An 18,498-nucleotide genomic window follows, 5' to 3' on the forward strand; every position below is an offset into this window, starting at 1 on the left:
TTTCCTATTCGTCTGTTTGTCTCTTGAACCATCGCGCTTTCATGAGCAGTCACACGTTAGTTATTCTTTTATGTGCAAGCCTAAGAGATTTTCATCATGCAAATTCAGGTATTAACACACTGACAATTCTGAAAAGACATAAAAACATTAATCTTGATAATAAACAAGACAACAGAAAGATGAAACACACACTAGTAGAAAAAAGCTATTTTACATCTGGCGAAAACCACTTTTTACATCTGAACAATTTCAGATGTAGGCGCACGAGACTTAGTAAGTATACACGTTTTACATCTGGCATAGTCAGATGTAAAAAAACACTTTTTACCTCTGACCTAGGCGAAATTCAAATATTATTTTTTTAAAATTAAATTGGACTTTTTACATCTGACCAAGTCTACCTGATGTGAAATCTTAACTTTATTTATTTTTTTTTTTGAAAAACCTGCGTTTTTTTTTTATATATATTTTAAATTTTTTTTTTTATTAAAAAAATCTAACCCACAATGCCAACAATATAACATAACTTGCATCAAGAACATAATACTAAAATTCAACATCCATAGCCAAATTCAAATTCAACATATATATAGTAATAATGTCATTAAAGTACAAGCACATTGTAATCCAAAATACAAAACATCATAATAATTAATACTAATCCATCCAAAATACAAATTAAAACATCATCATAACTAGTCCATTGTAACTTCACACAAACCTAGCTAGCTCCTAATGCCGTGGGATCATTGAACACCTACAATATGTAAATAACATAATTCATATGTAAACTACAACATGTCAATTAATGTATGGTAAATGAATCAGCATAGCCATTTTTAGTGAACCAGCATATAGCACAAAAATTGTGAACCAGCATAGCACAAAAATTGTGAACCAGCTGCTGGAGCCAAAAATACACCAGTAGATGATGAGGGAGACTAGTTTGATTTTATTGTTTATCTAATCTTAGCTGTTACTTGAGCATATTATTCCATCTACTTATTGGAAATTGTTTTTTGTATTTGTTCCACAATGAATTATTTACTGGTGTGAAATAGTAAACTATTATTTTCTTTTGTTATGCTATTAATTTGTTCCTTAGCCATAGCATTATTCTGATGTAAAACAGCAGTCTAACTCTAAAGTAGTATTATTCATACCAAAATATCATTTAAGCTCTTCTGCATTAAGTCCTTCTGCATGTTATGCTCTAATAAGCTCTTCTGCATTAAGCCCATTTCTATCTTAACTACCAAAATACACCTAAAAAAAATCATCATAGAAAATTTGTAGAAACCTCCAATGGTGTTTACGGGAGTCAAGAAAGATGGATACAAAATCTTTCGTCTAATCTTCCCGCATAGAAACCTCTTCAACACATATACCCCTTTATGGTTGTGCTCTTTGGAATCATTTATCTTTGTGCATTACATAAGAGAAAGAGAAGTGGAGAACCTGTAGCAACACATTACTAGATACTCAGACACATCAGTAAACATTAGTGAGCAAACCCTGCAATCACACATAAACTTGATGCAAATAAGAACTTATGTCTCCAAGCTATAGACTAATCCACTTATGATCTAAAATCCACAAAAGTAATTAAAATTTCAATGATTAAGGCAAGAACACACCAAGAACGGCTTGGGTATGCATCAGGTGACCCTAACCTCAACACAGTAGATGCAGCCACGAAAACCAAAAATGAAGGGAACCAAATCAACGAGTCAGGAAAGCAGAGAACCAAATCACACAGCCAAAGACAAGAAAAAACGCAGAAAAACAAGAAAAATAGCAGAGTGGACTACATAAGCTATTGGAGGCATAAATCGACACCATCCCCACACTGAGCCTACTACCACAAACCATCCCTGAGATATCACATATTCACATATGAAATACATTAAAATGAAATATGATTGAGCATAAATACAAATATATCTCATACATTCTTGAGCGCATTCAACAGGAAACTCAAGGCCTATGCTTACCATGTAAACATCTCAAATCAATCTATGTGAAAAACCTCCTCAAGTGCAATCCTCAAACACATAAAATCAGAAACTTATCATTATAATACAGGAATCAATTAACATAATGAAACTATGCGAGAGATGAAAATAAAAATAAAATAACAAGCAACAGAGTAGCATGTATGAGTTCTATAAACTTACTTGTCAAGAAAGACATCCTTTACCCGCCCATATTCAGAACACTCTGGTCCCCTTAACCACAACTGCAGGTTTCATTCTCTCTGCTTTTGGATCAAATGTCACAACCTCAATCTAAGGTATTGTTTTCACCTATTTAACATCATATATTAGTCATAAGTAGAATCAAGGAATATATGCTTTTTGAGAGGAGCATCTAACCTCAGTAATTATTTATATGTGTCTCAATTTCAAAATAAATAAAAATTTCGTTATTAACCATCAAATCTGAACCATAGTAGATTCAATGATTATTTATCAAATATCATCTCTTGAAATATGTTTGAAAATCTTGAAGCATAAGAACATGATTTTGTGCACAACAAAGAACATAAATAAAAACAATCAAACTAAAATAGGTTTAGAAATTAAATGAGGAACAATATCATAGAAGAAGAACGAGTACCTGAAGAAGAACGAGTACCTGAAGAAGAACGAGTACCTGAAGAAGAACGAGTCCACCGCTGAAGAAAAACGCCTCTCTGTTGCTGAAAAAAGAACCCATACATCGAGAAGGAATGTCTCCGCAGTTGAGAGATTGGCCGTTGCTTGAGTTTCAGGCTCAATTACAAGAGGAACGATTTCAGGGATTAGGGTTCAATTGCAAGAGCACAACAATGGTGGAGTGAAGAGGTACAAAGAAACAAAAGAAGCTAATATGGATTAAAATTGTAGTAGTGAGCAACAAAAGAAGCTTCAAAAGAAGTTTCCATGAACAAATAGATTATACAGATATAGAACACATAATTGGTGATGAAAATCCACAGTGAACCAAAAGCCAAAGACACGTTTCCATGAACAAAATAGATTATACAAATAAAACACATAATTGGTGAAGAAAATCCTCAGAGAACCAAAAGCAAAGACATGTTTCCATGAACAAAATCATTCAAAGAATCAAACATGTTGATGAAACTAATGTGTGGAGGTTTTTCTTATGCATAAAAAAGGGTGTTCTGATTTTACACACATATAGAACATATCTAAAAAAGGTTTGTCTGAGGTAATGTACCTATACTCAAAAGTCAAAACCTAAAAATCAACAAAAAATCACTTCTATAAGATCCTTATCCAGTTATCCTTCAAATCCCCACTTGTTACTAACCAGTACCAAAAGATCCTCACTAGCACAAGCAGCTCACTTTCCCTTGTTGAACACGACAACGAAATGGTGACGGGTAAGTGTCTTCCAAATCCTGTTATGATACCTACAAAAACTAGCCAAAAATACACCAGTAGATGATGTGCAGCTTTGGATGCCTTTCCCTAACCAAGATATGGGAAACCAATCACTTAAATGAATCACTTAAACTTTACCACTAAACTTTAAATGAAATAAATCACTATATACCAACATTATGAATTCACTGAAACTTTAAATGAATCATATTTCAAATTAATCACTTAAACTTTACCACTATATACCAGACAAAAAACTTCAAATTAAAATCAGATAAATCACTGAAACTTATTTCAAATGAAATCATATTTCAAATGAATCATATTTCAAATTAAAATCACTGAAACTTCAAATGAAATAAACATTATACCAGATAAATTATAAACAACAACAGATTTCCACCATATATACCAGACAAAAAATCATTGAAACTTTAAATGAAATTTAAAAAATGTGAAAATAACAGTAACAAAAAATAATACAAGCAGAAAAGGAAATCACGAAACACAAAGAGCTAAAACCAAGTAGAACACAAAGAAATCAGGGAAAGGAATCACGAAAAGGAAAAAATTTAAAAACGATTAAAAAAGAAAGAAGAGTACCTGAATCGATGTGAGAGGGAAAGACAAGGTTCCGTTCGTGAGAGTAGAGGCCGGAGAAAGCTTCGATTTGGAGTTCGATTTGGGGTTAGGGTTCGATTTGACGAGTGAGAGAGAGGACGACGGCGCTTAGGACGACTGCGAGCGAGTGAGAGAGAGAAGACGAATGAGATAAGGCAGTGGTTCAATCTTGTCGCCGGTAGAGGTGGAGGTCGACGGCGGCTTAGGGTTGCATCGCGAGAGAGATGGGTTCTTAGCGTTTTGGTTCTTTTGGTATTGATCTGATTGTGTTTTTTTAGTCTTAACGTTTTTTTTGTTCTTGTTTTAGTCTTGTGAGAGAGATAATTAACTCCAGCTGATTGGTTCCAAAAAATATTATTATTTTTTTTTATTCAACTTGACTTGTTACATCTGTGGCTAAATATGGCCAGATATATATATATTTTAGATAATTGTCACCATAATTACAAGATTGCCACCGCGTTTAGTTATGCTTCTGGTATATTGAAGGCAGATGTAAAAAGTCTTGTCTATATATTTTTTACTGTTGAGGCAAAATCCATTTTAGTATTTTAATGACAACAAACCTTATGGAATAAATGTTAAGTTTTATGAATGGTGATCTACTGATGTTTGCACTTGAGTTTTTGTTGAAAGATAGATATTATCAAGTGGACGAGCTAGAGGCTACTCACGTCAACAAGTGCATTTATATACTCAAACAATGAAAGAATTGGAGTATCATCAGATAATTACAACAGTAGTATCACAAGCTTCAAGAAGATTTTTAAAGACTGTTGTTTTGAATCATAAAAAGATTCATCGAAGGATCAAGCAAGAAAGTGAGTTTCATGGATAATTGTCTTCCTCATCACTCAAGGATCACAACAAGTATTGAATAATCAATGAAGAATTTGAGGATCATAGCTGAAGAATCAGGATGGAAAAACCTACATCACAAGCTACTCAAGAATATATTGATTTTATGTGACAAGGGTTACAATGAGTTTTTGAGTTATATGCTTTGAGGATTTACTACTACAATTAATATTAATGGGAATGATGCATTCATTAAGGATCTTCAAAACATACTCAAAGTATCATTTTACTAAAGCTTCTCAAGATGACAACGTTTGAGAATGATGGTCCATGAGTTTTTCAAAGGAGCTTATGCACAAGGAATAAAAGTTTTAATCATTCTCAATGATGAGTACTCTCATGCCTCCACTAAAGAATCTTAAAGATCATCAATGAGCAAGCAACCATGTGAGCAAAACATCAAAGAGGAATTGTGGGAAGTTTTGCAGCAGCAAGATTTCAAGTTAATTGATCAAGATCACGTGTCTCACTCCTTGAAGAAAATCTTGAATGCTGGTTCAAGAATGCTCTGAGAACATTCTACAGTTTATGCTTCATTCTCTCCAAGAACAAGCTTCATAGCAAAAGTACTTATTTCTTTAAGTCAACTTTGTTCAAGACAAACAAGCACTTTTATCTTGGTTTTAACTCACAAGATCACAACAGTTTATGATCAATTAAGGCAAGGAATATTTGGGAGAAAAGTGACTTTCCCCTTTGGCCATAGTTAAGGATCAAGCATGTGCAACATGATAAATTCTCAAGGCAACATCTCATCAGGTGTATCAAGAGTGTTTAGACAATGTTTACATAGACCAATGAGAATGGGACAACACATCTTCAACTATTAGTTGTCATGTACTTTCAAAAGGATATTATATTAACATTCTCCCATGTGTTTTATTTTGTTCAAGAAGAATGTACATGGAAAGTACATCATGAACAGTTCCAAGAAGGACAATACAGCTGCTTCCTCTACATATTACAGCTGGTTTCTGTCATGCATCAAATCTGCTTCAAAAGAACAAAGTCATATATTACCCAGTCTGGAGAACACTCTGAGAACGATGCTGAGAATGACTGTCCTTTACATTTGAAGATGCAAACTCATCTACAGCTGGCCAAAACGTGTTTAAATGATTTGTAACGGCTATACTTGGTGGAAAAGCAATGGAGAACTATCTACAACTCACTGCAAGCTGTCATTATGGCTCTTTTGTTTGAAAATATGAAGAACAGCAGAGAGAACGTTCTGAGAAAGAACAGTCTAAGCTTATCCACTCAACAATTCAGCATGAGCTGTCCATTTTAAAGCTACTAGCCGTTGGAAAACTTCCTTTGGGACCAAGGAACTGAAGACTCAAGGTTCAACTATAAAAGGAAGGCTTTGGCAACATTGAAGAACAAGAGTTGAAGCTACAAATCATCAATCACTTGTTTTTGTCTACAAGTCATGAAACTCTTCTTTTATCACTCACACTCAAGATCTACATTCTCATCATACTTCTGAGTTTAGAGTGTTTTTTATTTGCTTCTCAAACTAACCTTTGAGTTTCTAAAGGCAAATAACTCAAGAGACCATTTTTCAACATAACCCATTTTTAAGTGGTTACATCTTTGTCTCTTTATTTAAATCTCTCTCACTCCAAACATTGTAATCTCAATACTAGGATCAGTATATCATTTGAGTGAACTGAGAGTTTTTTTTTCCATTATAACAAGCTTCTCAATTGTTTGAGTTTTTGTAAAAGCTTGAAGATCCAAACCATCATCATTTGTAAAAGATTGGCTCAAGTCAATACGTAACTATTGATTGAGTGACACCTTATAAAGTCTGGAGGACTTAGGTAGATCAAGCGAGTGAAGCTTGGAAGATTATGATCTTGGACTAGATCAAGGAAGAAGTGTAATTTGAGATCGGTAGTATCTCATAGTGGATAATCTCACAGGAGCGTGAGGACTGGAGTAGCCCATACTATTAGGGGGTGAACCAGGATAATTGTTTGTGTGTTGTTTCTCTTCATTATTCTCTTTTATTTACTGTAAACACACATCACACAAAGCACTTCATTATATTTAATTTGAATTCTCACGCAGTAGAGAACGTTCTCGGAACAATCTATTTTATAGTAAAGAACGTTCTCAGACCAAGCTGTTCTATAATTCACTAACATTTATCCAAGTATACACTTGAGATCAATTTTGTAGAATGCAGGATTAATTTTTAAAAAGGGTCACAATTCAACCCCCCCCTTTCTTGTGACTATTTCTTCCACTTCAATTGGCATCAGAGCTCTGCCTCTAAGGTTTGAGCACTTAACAGTGTAAGAGGAAAAGATTCAGGAAGGAAGTGATGACGAAACCTGCAAATCAAAGTTCGAGCCATAAATGCAAAAAGAAGGTTCATTCCAAAACTAAATGTCCTAAGAACAAGAAAGTGCAAAGAAAGCTTGCTTCAAAGATGAAATCTACGATGGCAACTAAAGATGACTTTGATGGCTCAAAAATAGAAGAAAAAGGCAACTCATGTTCAATGGTAGATAAAGAGGTAACAACTTTTGAATTTTGTCCTGCATGTAAAGTAATGGAAGTTGGATTTGATAATCTTCTAAAAAGCTCAAACATTATATCTCAAAAGTATACAATTATGGAAAATCGACTATTTGAGATTGAGAAAGAAAATGAGAAATTGCAAATCTTAAATGATAAATATTTTAAAATGATTCAAGAATTGCAATACTCTCATTTGGAAATGTTTGAACAAACAAAGATTCTCAACGAGGAAGAAATCAATAATCATCTTCCAGAATGCTCTATGAATCATGAAGAGAATGATGTTTTGAAAGGAAATGTTTTAGAATTGAAAAACGACATTACAAGTTCTGCAAAATCTAGAGAAACTTTTCAAAACATAAAGGAATCACAAGTAGTAATTTTTGAAAAAACTTATTTAGGTTGTGGAAACTTTCAAAAACAAAAGTCTTATGAGAATTTTTTTGTTCCTCATAAAGATAAAAAATTACAGAGATACAAATGCTCATATTGTTATAAATATGGACATATTGAATCCTTTTGTTTTAAGAAAAAATTCAAAAGAAAAGAACATTCTCATCAGAAACAAGAACATTCTCAGAAGGTTCTCAAAATGCATTCTTATTCCAAAACTTCCTATAAGAGATCAACTTATCATCATAAGAAGAAATCTTATAAGAGGAATGACACTAACCTTCAAGGACCCAGATCACTATGGGTACCAAAATCATTACTAACTTGTGTTGCAGGAACATCTTTAAGCAGTCAAGAAAAAGCCTTAAGACTTGGAAAATTGATACTCAAGGAATATGACTTGAGAAAGACAATATTTCCTCATATTTAAAAAAAGGATGAATGTGATCTGCAACCTTTGGAATCATTGACAAAAATCAAACCAAAGGTATTTGTATCATTACTAAAATGATTTTGCATAAATTAAGGATGATTGATATGTTAAAGGTGTAACACATAACTTCTCTAATTTGGTAACATTGGAACTGAAGTTATTTCATATTCATCCTCATGATCATGATTTTTCATTTAAAATCTTTATGTTAATACATAGATGAATTTTAGACCATATCATACTTTAAATGTTTTTGGCATAAAAGAGTTTTGTCAAATATGACAACTATTGCAAATTTATTCAAATTTGGTCTGATAAGATATTTTTCAAAATTGGTTGTGAAAATGATATAATTTGTAAACTTATATTTATTGTATCAAGAAGTTGTCTTCTTTTTCAAAAATACAATTTCAACCAAAAAACTCTTGAACCACTTCATATTGGTTTATTTGTTCTTGTCAAAACTACAAGTCTTATGACTTCTTTATTCTTAATGATTTATTCAATGATCCACTTGGACATTATTTTTAAGAGCATAAGAGTGGTGCCTTTTAACCCTTTTTAAGTTCTTTGAAAAAGGGTTCATTTGTTAGAAGCTCAAAAATCATTTTCTATAAGTAGTGATCATGTGGAGATTATGAAAAACTTTCTTTCACAACTTTCTTTAAAGAAAATGGTATTTCAGTTGATTTTTCTTGATTTAGAATTTCAACAAAAATAGAGTTGTTTTAATGGCTAAAATATTTTTAAACGTTGAAAAATACTCTTGAAAGAAACCATAGATATTACATGTTATGTTTTTGAATCATGTTTGTATCTTGAGTAAAACTTCATGCCATTTTGAAAGTATAAAAATTCAATCATATCATGATTTTATATTTTTGATGTTATTACTATTTTTGGCATAGTAAAGAAAACAATTTTTGGGATACTCTCTTTATGCATTTTACTTTTAATGAGTTTGATATGAAGAGAAGATATAATAGTGGTGTTGATGTTAATGAACAACAACGACAAGAAATCATGGATCAATAGATTGAAATTATTCGAACATCATCTTTACAAATACATCCAAAGAGTTGGGAGTTGACTTTCCATCATCCTCAAGATGGAACCTTTAAAAGCTCCATTGATATAACAATAACATTCTCCATTGGAATGAACAATGGTATTGGTACACCGTTTTGAAATTGCGAAGAAATAATTTAGTCATAGAAATGTTCAATTTGCAATTGGTGTTAAGATGAATGAATCTCCTTCATCAACTCTCGAGAAGGAATTCAAGTTGTTTCACAATATATGTCAACATTGTGTATTTCCTAGAAAAGAAAGCAAAGAAAAGGTTTTGGAGAATGACATGTTTGTCATGTATCACCTTACTAAGTGATTGAAGCTGAATCTCTCACACATCATCTTGCAACATACGATCAATGCAGCAGAGTCTGTAACAAGGAAAGTTACTCTCCCTTATGGGATGATCTTCACCAAGATTATTGATATCTACAAGATTGACTTCAAGAAGAAGAAAACAGTCAACTTTTGCACTACCTTTGACTTCAAATATTCATCAAATGAAAAATGAGTTTATTAATCTTGAGGACTCTACTACTGAGGTTGGGAACAAAAAAGGAGATAGGAATTTGGAAAAGAAAATAACTTGGACGAGTTACTTAAATTCTCCGTTTCATCCAGCAGATCAATCTAAGAATGTTCTCTCTGCAAAGGCAACAAGTGTCAAAGGCAAATAAATTCTACTTGAAGATAACCAATCTCAGTCCTGCTTTTATTATCTTGACACCTCATTGAATTTTAGTTAAAGCATTGACATTGGTCTTGGATTAACCTCTTCTCAAATTGCTGCAATGATATTTGAAGGTTTTACTCTCACAACCAAACCGGTTAATCAATCACTCTTTTCACCATTGATGAATTCTACCCAAGGATCTCTAGAATCCTTTTTCAGTTCTGAATTCTCAAGTAATTTGTTAAAATCACCATTGATGGAATGACAACTAAATTTTCTTTCGAAGAAAATGAAAGATGAATAAGCATGTGGATCTCATTCTTGAAGGATCATAAAGTTCTAAGAACGATCTCAAAGAAAATCAAATGATGAAATCCAAATGTTTCTGATTACAACATTGAGTTATGAGTAATTTGTTCTAAACAGGATTTCCTCTTCATCCCTATTACCTAAAGTTACTCTACCAGGATGATTTTTCTTAGAGAATATCTAAGAGGGTGAATTTACTCAACATTGGAGAATGCATCAAAGGATAAATCTTTTCTCCTCAATGTAGATGATTTTTCTTAGAGAATATCTAAGAGGGTGAATTTACTCAACATTGGAGAATGCATCAAAGGATAAATCTTTTCTCCTCCATCATCAATCAAGTGTCCTCTATTTATAATGATGAACATATGGTGGAATTATGAAACAATTCAAGATGCTCTCATCATTAAAATCTCATGAGAAGGAAGTCATTAAAAGAGGTACACAAAATTTTAAATTTAATCACATTTGCATTATAATAAGTTTGAATATCTTTATGCCATGTTATTATGTGATTGATTGGATGATATTGAAATCTAGAATGCTTTCTGAAATTCAAGTATATCACTCTAAAGCTTAAATTGTACATCAATTTTTTTTGTCATGACTTGCATATATTTGTGTTTTCAAATAGCTTTAATGCAATAAGGTTTGCACTCTTTGTTCATATACTTTTCATGATTTTTGCACACACATTATCTCTTTCAGAATATCATGTTAAGTGTGAAATGCATGAACTTCATTTTTTTTTTCAATATCATCTTTTTACACCCTTGTAAGCATTTATTTTTCAAATATGCTACTCATATTGCTATTAAAATATTGTTAAGGGTTGTTTAATTTGATCAAGTCATATTGTTTCTATTTTCACAATGATCAAGTTTTAATTTAACATGCCAAAAATCGATTGAATTAACATTTGTCTTAATTCAATTTTTTATGGTCTTATGGCATATGTTTTAAAAGTATATTGATTACAGTGCTAATCAATTTTTTTTTTTTTTTTTTTTTTTTTTTTTTGCAAGCTATGTTATGTGCTTAATGAAAAATTATCCTTGATGATCAATGAATAATTTTTGGAGTTAGTCTCTTAATTATTCTTCATGATAGACCAAAACATTTAGAACAAAAATGACAAAAACTCATGATTTTGATAATCAATTATATGTCATATTTTGGTCTTCCATAAGCTTGACTTATAGCATTTTTTTTTGAAAAACATTTTTTCTATAAGTCTTTTATATGTGCACTTTTCTCAATATAAAACTTTGGATGAATCCAATTTTGTTGCACATCTTGATTAGCCTATAGTTTGCTTAATTGATGATTAAGTAGAACTTTTTGAACATGGCTTCTCAAAAAAATTGAGATTTTGTTATGACTTATGTAAAAGATCCTCCTTCAAAGGTTTTAAATTAATATCCATTTTTTGTTGGATTTATTATTTGAAGGATTTTAACAAGAGAACATATGATTGGTCTTCATGAGAATAATTTGTGTGTCCACTCTCCATAAAATTAGAATTTGGTCTAAGAATAATAGTTCTTGCACATTGTATTCTTGAACTCATATTTGACTTTTTATTAACATAAAAGTGTTGTTTCTACACTTGCGTGTTAAGTTGTCAAAATAGAATTGTGATCAAATATTTTTTTTTACAATGAAGTATTCTTTGAATATTTTGCTTTGAAACATAATCATCTTCTTTATGAGAATATTCAAAAAAGAGAGAATTTGTTTTTGACAAGATGTCAATTAACTCTGATTTCGCAGCTTCCTCATATGCGCAATTTTCTCTCTAGTTTTAAAAATCATTGGAAGATTTTCAAAAGATATTTTAGTCTTGTCTATCATTTCCTTATTTTAAGAATGATCATGTTTTAAAAGAATGTCCATCTCATAAGACTTAGGGGGAGTTCTCTAAATTTGAGAATGTTTGACTTGCATTGTCATTGAGGTCAAAATCACATTTTCTAAAAATTGAGTGTTTAGCATCAATTTTTAAAATCAAATGATTACAAATGTTTTAGTGTGATTTAATCATTATTCATGTTATGATTGCTATATTGAATGGAATGATTATTGATCGTCATACATAATGTTTGATATATGAATGAACTTCTTAATTGCATGATTTGTATATGCAATACATTTCTTCTCTTGATTCCTATCATTGCACTTCATATTTCATATTTTTCCCAATACTTTTTGATAGATGACAAAAGGGGGAGAGATATATATGATGGTAGAGAATTGTTAGATGAAACTAATTAATGAAGAATGTTATTAATTAACCTCTTGCATGTATTTAGGGGGAGTTTAATTAGAATGATATAAATTAAACTCTTGCATGTGTTTAGGGGGAGCTTAATTGTATATCTATGAACATTCTTGCATTTATTATTATTTCCATCCATAAAACATAAAATTTATTCAAAAGGTTTGTCATCATCAAAAAGGGGGAGATTGTTGAGGCAAAATCCATTTTAGTATTTTAATGACAACAAACCTTATGGAATAAATGTTAAGTTTTATGAATGGTGATCTACTGATGTTTGCACTTGAGTTTTTGTTGAAAGATAGATATTATCAAGTGGACGAGCTAGAGGCTACTCACGTCAACAAGTGCATTTATATACTCAAACAATGAAAGAATTGGAGTATCATCAGATAATTACAACAGTAGTATCACAAGCTTCAAGAAGATTTTTAAAGACTGTTGTTTTGAATCATAAAAAGATTCATCGAAGGATCAAGCAAGAAAGTGAGTTTCATGGATAATTGTCTTCCTCATCACTCAAGGATCACAACAAGTATTGAATAATCAATGAAGAATTTGAGGATCATAGCTGAAGAATCAGGATGGAAAAACCTACATCACAAGCTACTCAAGAATATATTGATTTTATGTGACAAGGGTTACAATGAGTTTTTGAGTTATATGCTTTGAGGATTTACTACTACAATTAATATTAATGGGAATGATGCATTCATTAAGGATCTTCAAAACATACTCAAAGTATCATTTTACTAAAGCTTCTCAAGATGACAACGTTTGAGAATGATGGTCCATGAGTTTTTCAAAGGAGCTTATGCACAAGGAATAAAAGTTTTAATCATTCTCAATGATGAGTACTCTCATGCCTCCACTAAAGAATCTTAAAGATCATCAATGAGCAAGCAACCATGTGAGCAAAACATCAAAGAGGAATTGTGGGAAGTTTTGCAGCAGCAAGATTTCAAGTTAATTGATCAAGATCACGTGTCTCACTCCTTGAAGAAAATCTTGAATGCTGGTTCAAGAATGCTCTGAGAACATTCTACAGTTTATGCTTCATTCTCTCCAAGAACAAGCTTCATAGCAAAAGTACTTATTTCTTTAAGTCAACTTTGTTCAAGACAAACAAGCACTTTTATCTTGGTTTTAACTCACAAGATCACAACAGTTTATGATCAATTAAGGCAAGGAATATTTGGGAGAAAAGTGACTTTCCCCTTTGGCCATAGTTAAGGATCAAGCATGTGCAACATGATAAATTCTCAAGGCAACATCTCATCAGGTGTATCAAGAGTGTTTAGACAATGTTTACATAGACCAATGAGAATGGGACAACACATCTTCAACTATTAGTTGTCATGTACTTTCAAAAGGATATTATATTAACATTCTCCCATGTGTTTTATTTTGTTCAAGAAGAATGTACATGGAAAGTACATCATGAACAGTTCCAAGAAGGACAATACAGCTGCTTCCTCTACATATTACAGCTGGTTTCTGTCATGCATCAAATCTGCTTCAAAAGAACAAAGTCATATATTACCCAGTCTGGAGAACACTCTGAGAACGATGCTGAGAATGACTGTCCTTTACATTTGAAGATGCAAACTCATCTACAGCTGGCCAAAACGTGTTTAAATGATTTGTAACGGCTATACTTGGTGGAAAAGCAATGGAGAACTATCTACAACTCACTGCAAGCTGTCATTATGGCTCTTTTGTTTGAAAATATGAAGAACAGCAGAGAGAACGTTCTGAGAAAGAACAGTCTAAGCTTATCCACTCAACAATTCAGCATGAGCTGTCCATTTTAAAGCTACTAGCCGTTGGAAAACTTCCTTTGGGACCAAGGAACTGAAGACTCAAGGTTCAACTATAAAAGGAAGGCTTTGGCAACATTGAAGAACAAGAGTTGAAGCTACAAATCATCAATCACTTGTTTTTGTCTACAAGTCATGAAACTCTTCTTTTATCACTCACACTCAAGATCTACATTCTCATCATACTTCTGAGTTTAGAGTGTTTTTTATTTGCTTCTCAAACTAACCTTTGAGTTTCTAAAGGCAAATAACTCAAGAGACCATTTTTCAACATAACCCATTTTTAAGTGGTTACATCTTTGTCTCTTTATTTAAATCTCTCTCACTCCAAACATTGTAATCTCAATACTAGGATCAGTATATCATTTGAGTGAACTGAGAGTTTTTTTTTCCATTATAACAAGCTTCTCAATTGTTTGAGTTTTTGTAAAAGCTTGAAGATCCAAACCATCATCATTTGTAAAAGATTGGCTCAAGTCAATACGTAACTATTGATTGAGTGACACCTTATAAAGTCTGGAGGACTTAGGTAGATCAAGCGAGTGAAGCTTGGAAGATTATGATCTTGGACTAGATCAAGGAAGAAGTGTAATTTGAGATCGGTAGTATCTCATAGTGGATAATCTCACAGGAGCGTGAGGACTGGAGTAGCCCATACTATTAGGGGGTGAACCAGGATAATTGTTTGTGTGTTGTTTCTCTTCATTATTCTCTTTTATTTACTGTAAACACACATCACACAAAGCACTTCATTATATTTAATTTGAATTCTCACGCAGTAGAGAACGTTCTCGGAACAATCTATTTTATAGTAAAGAACGTTCTCAGACCAAGCTGTTCTATAATTCACTAACATTTATCCAAGTATACACTTGAGATCAATTTTGTAGAATGCAGGATTAATTTTTAAAAAGGGTCACAATTCAACCCCCCCCTTTCTTGTGACTATTTCTTCCACTTCATTTACATCTGTGGATATTGAGACCAGATGAAAAGACTACTCCATATAACGTTTTACATCTGACATATGTTCGTCAGATGTAAAATGCTTAAGTAATATGTCATATTTGTACTAGTGACAAGAGATCGTCAGCAGATGACATCATTGATAGTCTCTCTTTTTTGTTCTTTTTTCTTTTTCCCTTTTTTTCGTTTTTTTTTTACTAAAAATAAATACTGAAATAAAACATACCGGATGGGTTGCCTCCCATCAAGCGCATGTTTAACGTCCCGAGCTTGACGATCTACCCACCAATGTTAGGGTGGATACTTGATAGTTATTTCAACCTTGGTTTCTCCCTTCTTGGGGCATGTATCATTCTTTTTAGAAACAAAGACCAAATTTTCAAGTGTCAGCTTCCTAAACCTCTCCCACTTGTTCCTCCATTTTTTTCTTTTCTTTTTCAGAGGTGTTTTTGGAATTTCCATAGGAGCTTTCACCTGTTTCATGCTTCCTCCCTTCTTTATGTTTTCTTCAACAAGAACATTAACTTGCTCGATTGATCTAATTGGTGGCTCATCTTGAGCAATTTCCTCCTCTAACTCTTCAACTACACCAACCCGGTAACATTGAGGGTTTTCATTATGATGACGCATAGACTCAAATACATTAAAAGTCACCTGTTCATTTTGAAACCTCAACATTAGCTCACCTAACTCCACATCTATCAACGCTCTACCGGTAGCCAAGAATGGTCTTCCCAACAATAAGGGGACTTCTGAGTCTTCATTCATATCAAGTATAACAAAATCGGCTGGAAAAAATAAATCATTAACTTTTACCAACACGTCTTCAAGAACTCCGTAGGGATATGTGATGGAGCGATCGGCCAATGTCAGAGTCATTTTTGTTGGCTTAGGTTCTCCACAATCAAGCTTCCTGACCATGGATAGCGGCATCAAATTAATACTAGCTCCTAAATCACAAAGAGCTCTTTCAACTTTTACCTTACCAATTGAACACGGAATAGTGAAACTCCCAGGGTCTTTCAACTTCGGGGGAAGCTTCCTTTGCAAAATTGCACTACACTCCTCAGACAAGGCAACATTCTCGTCATCCCTAAGTTTCCTCTTACCTGACAAGAGATCTTTCATAAACTTGGCATATATCGGCATTTGCTCCAAAGCTTCACTAAAGGGAACATTAATTTGCAAATTTTTGAACACCTCTACGAACCTTTTGAATTGCCCTTCTTCCTTTTCTTTCTTTTTCTTAAGGTGAGGATATGGAAGCTTCACATAATAAGGAATTACCTGCTCTTTCCCATGTTCCTTGAGAAGTTGGGCTTTGGTTTTTCTGAGCATCGAATCTGCATCAATTAATTTTTCTATCTTTTTGACTTCTCCCTCAGTGTTTCCCTTATTCTCATTCTCACTTTCTTCTTCCTCTAGTCTCTCATTTTTTTCGACTCCACCCTCTTTTTCTACTTCAGACTCTTTTATTTTCTCACTCTTTTTACTTACTACCGATGGTACAACTCTACTTCTCAACCCAATGGCATTACAACTCTCATTCCTTGGATTATCCAACGTGTTTCCAGCAAAACCCCCATTAGATTGAGCAGTCACCTGTTTTGATATTTGCCCAATTTGTATTTCAAGATTTCGGATGGAAGCTTCATGATTTCTGTTGGATGTTTCTTGACTGACTCTCATGGCTTCGAAGTTACTCTGAGTCATCTGCATGAACTTATTAATTGTTTCTTCCATGGGAGATGATTTTCTAGATGGTGGATTTTGAGAGTTCCCTTGAGAAGAATTACCTTGATTACCCCACTGCAGATCAGGGTGATCTTTCCAACCTGGGTTATATGTGTTGGAATAAGGGTTATTTTTCTGATATCCTCCGGCATAATTAACTCCTCCAGCTTCAGGTGAACACATTCCATTAGCGTGTGGCCCGTGGCAAAAATCACATTTGACTTCTTGAACCTGACTAGCATTCACCTCTGCTAAAGACTTTGCAGCTAACTTTTTGTTTAATATCTCGATCTGGGCTAGTAGAGCTGTGTTTGTGTCAACTGTGATCACACCTCTCTTCCTGTCACTTTTGGAACGATACTCATTCATGCACATGTTCTCCACCAATTGTCTGACTTCATCCTCATTTTTATTTCTAATTGTACCTCCAGCTGAGGCATCTATAAGCATTCTGGATTGCATTCTCAGACCTCTGATAAATATCTGCATTTGTTCCATGTTGTCCAAAGAGTGATTCGGACATTTCCTCAATAACAATTTGAAATGCTCGTAGGCTTCATATAGAGACTCTGACTCGCCCTGTTCAAAATCAGTAATATCAGCTCTTCTTGCCAGAAACATATCATTAGTAAAATAACGCTCCAAAAATTTATCTTCGAGCTCTTTCCAAGTGTTTATGGTACCACTCGGAATACACTGCAACCAGTCTTTTGCTCTTCCCATCAAAGTAAACCCAAACAACCTGAGTTTAATTTGACTATCAGTGTAACCTTCAGGACGACACATAGTACATGTCTCATAAAAGCGTTCCAGATGCTCCCATGGATCTCTGGTTGCACTTCCATCAAATTGTTTATCCCTTAGCCCGGTGAGAACTATATTCTTGATGTCAAATGTCACAGGATTCGCCGGTTGGAACCCCATAGAAATTTGTCCTGCATCTGTTCTGCGACAATAGTCTCCCATGGTACGCCTAGGCGGCGGTGGTGGGTCATCGGCCATCGTGCCTTCTTCTTCAAATTGAGAACCTGTGTCTGATGGAATTCCTTTTGATACTTCAGCCAGCTCTTGCTCAGCTAACTGTGCTAACCGTACTGCTTTCCTGTTCGCCTTTGCAGTCTTCTCGATTAAAGAATCAAAAAGAAGCTCTGTTGCAACTTTTTTACCTCGCATAAACAACAAGAAAATACCTCAATAGCACTGTTCAATATGAATAAATAAAGTATGATTTTTTAAATTTTTTTATTTTTTTTTTAAAAAAAACTAAAAATAAGTAAATCCTAAATAAAACGAAATTGCCTTGTTGAAATTAATCAACAATCCCCGGCAACGGCGCCAAAAACTTGATGACAATTTTAGCAAGTGTACTAAATTTGTCGTTAAGTAATAAAATTTATAAGATTCGTATCCACAGGGAT

At 33.3% G+C, this 18,498-nt stretch overlaps 1 protein-coding gene and 1 long non-coding RNA gene across 6 annotated transcripts; both read right to left on the reverse strand.

Annotated features, from left to right (window-relative positions):
• Positions 1 to 729: 729 nt before the first annotated feature.
• Positions 730 to 4,514, reverse strand: LOC123921063. Of its 5 annotated transcripts, none has more exons than XR_006813900.1 (3): positions 2,656 to 4,505; positions 1,164 to 2,306; positions 730 to 757 (listed from the first exon to the last, which is right to left on the reverse strand). It is a non-coding gene; the product is annotated as an uncharacterized LOC123921063 (long non-coding RNA). The 5 variants fall into 5 exon arrangements; XR_006813903.1 differs by lacking the exon at positions 730 to 757 and having other exon boundaries at positions 822 to 2,306; positions 2,656 to 3,409; positions 3,996 to 4,514; XR_006813901.1 differs by lacking the exon at positions 730 to 757 and having other exon boundaries at positions 822 to 2,306; positions 2,656 to 3,421; positions 3,996 to 4,514.
• An 11,123-nt stretch (positions 4,515 to 15,637) lies between these two features.
• LOC123922316 lies at positions 15,638 to 18,253 on the reverse strand. The gene has a single exon (XM_045975043.1). It carries the CDS (start codon positions 18,251 to 18,253, stop codon positions 15,638 to 15,640), a length of 2,616 nt encoding a protein of 871 aa, XP_045830999.1.
• Positions 18,254 to 18,498: the final 245 nt, after the last annotated feature.

Source organism: Trifolium pratense, linkage group LG4 (genome assembly GCF_020283565.1).
Source record: "Trifolium pratense cultivar HEN17-A07 linkage group LG4, ARS_RC_1.1, whole genome shotgun sequence".
Taxonomy (NCBI): domain Eukaryota; kingdom Viridiplantae; phylum Streptophyta; class Magnoliopsida; order Fabales; family Fabaceae; genus Trifolium; species Trifolium pratense.

Excerpts from the sequence above, each read along its gene's own strand:
- LOC123922316 (XM_045975043.1), bottom strand. The coding sequence starts at position 18,253 with ATGCGAGGTAAAAAAGTTGCAACAGAGCTTCTTTTTGATTCTTTAATC.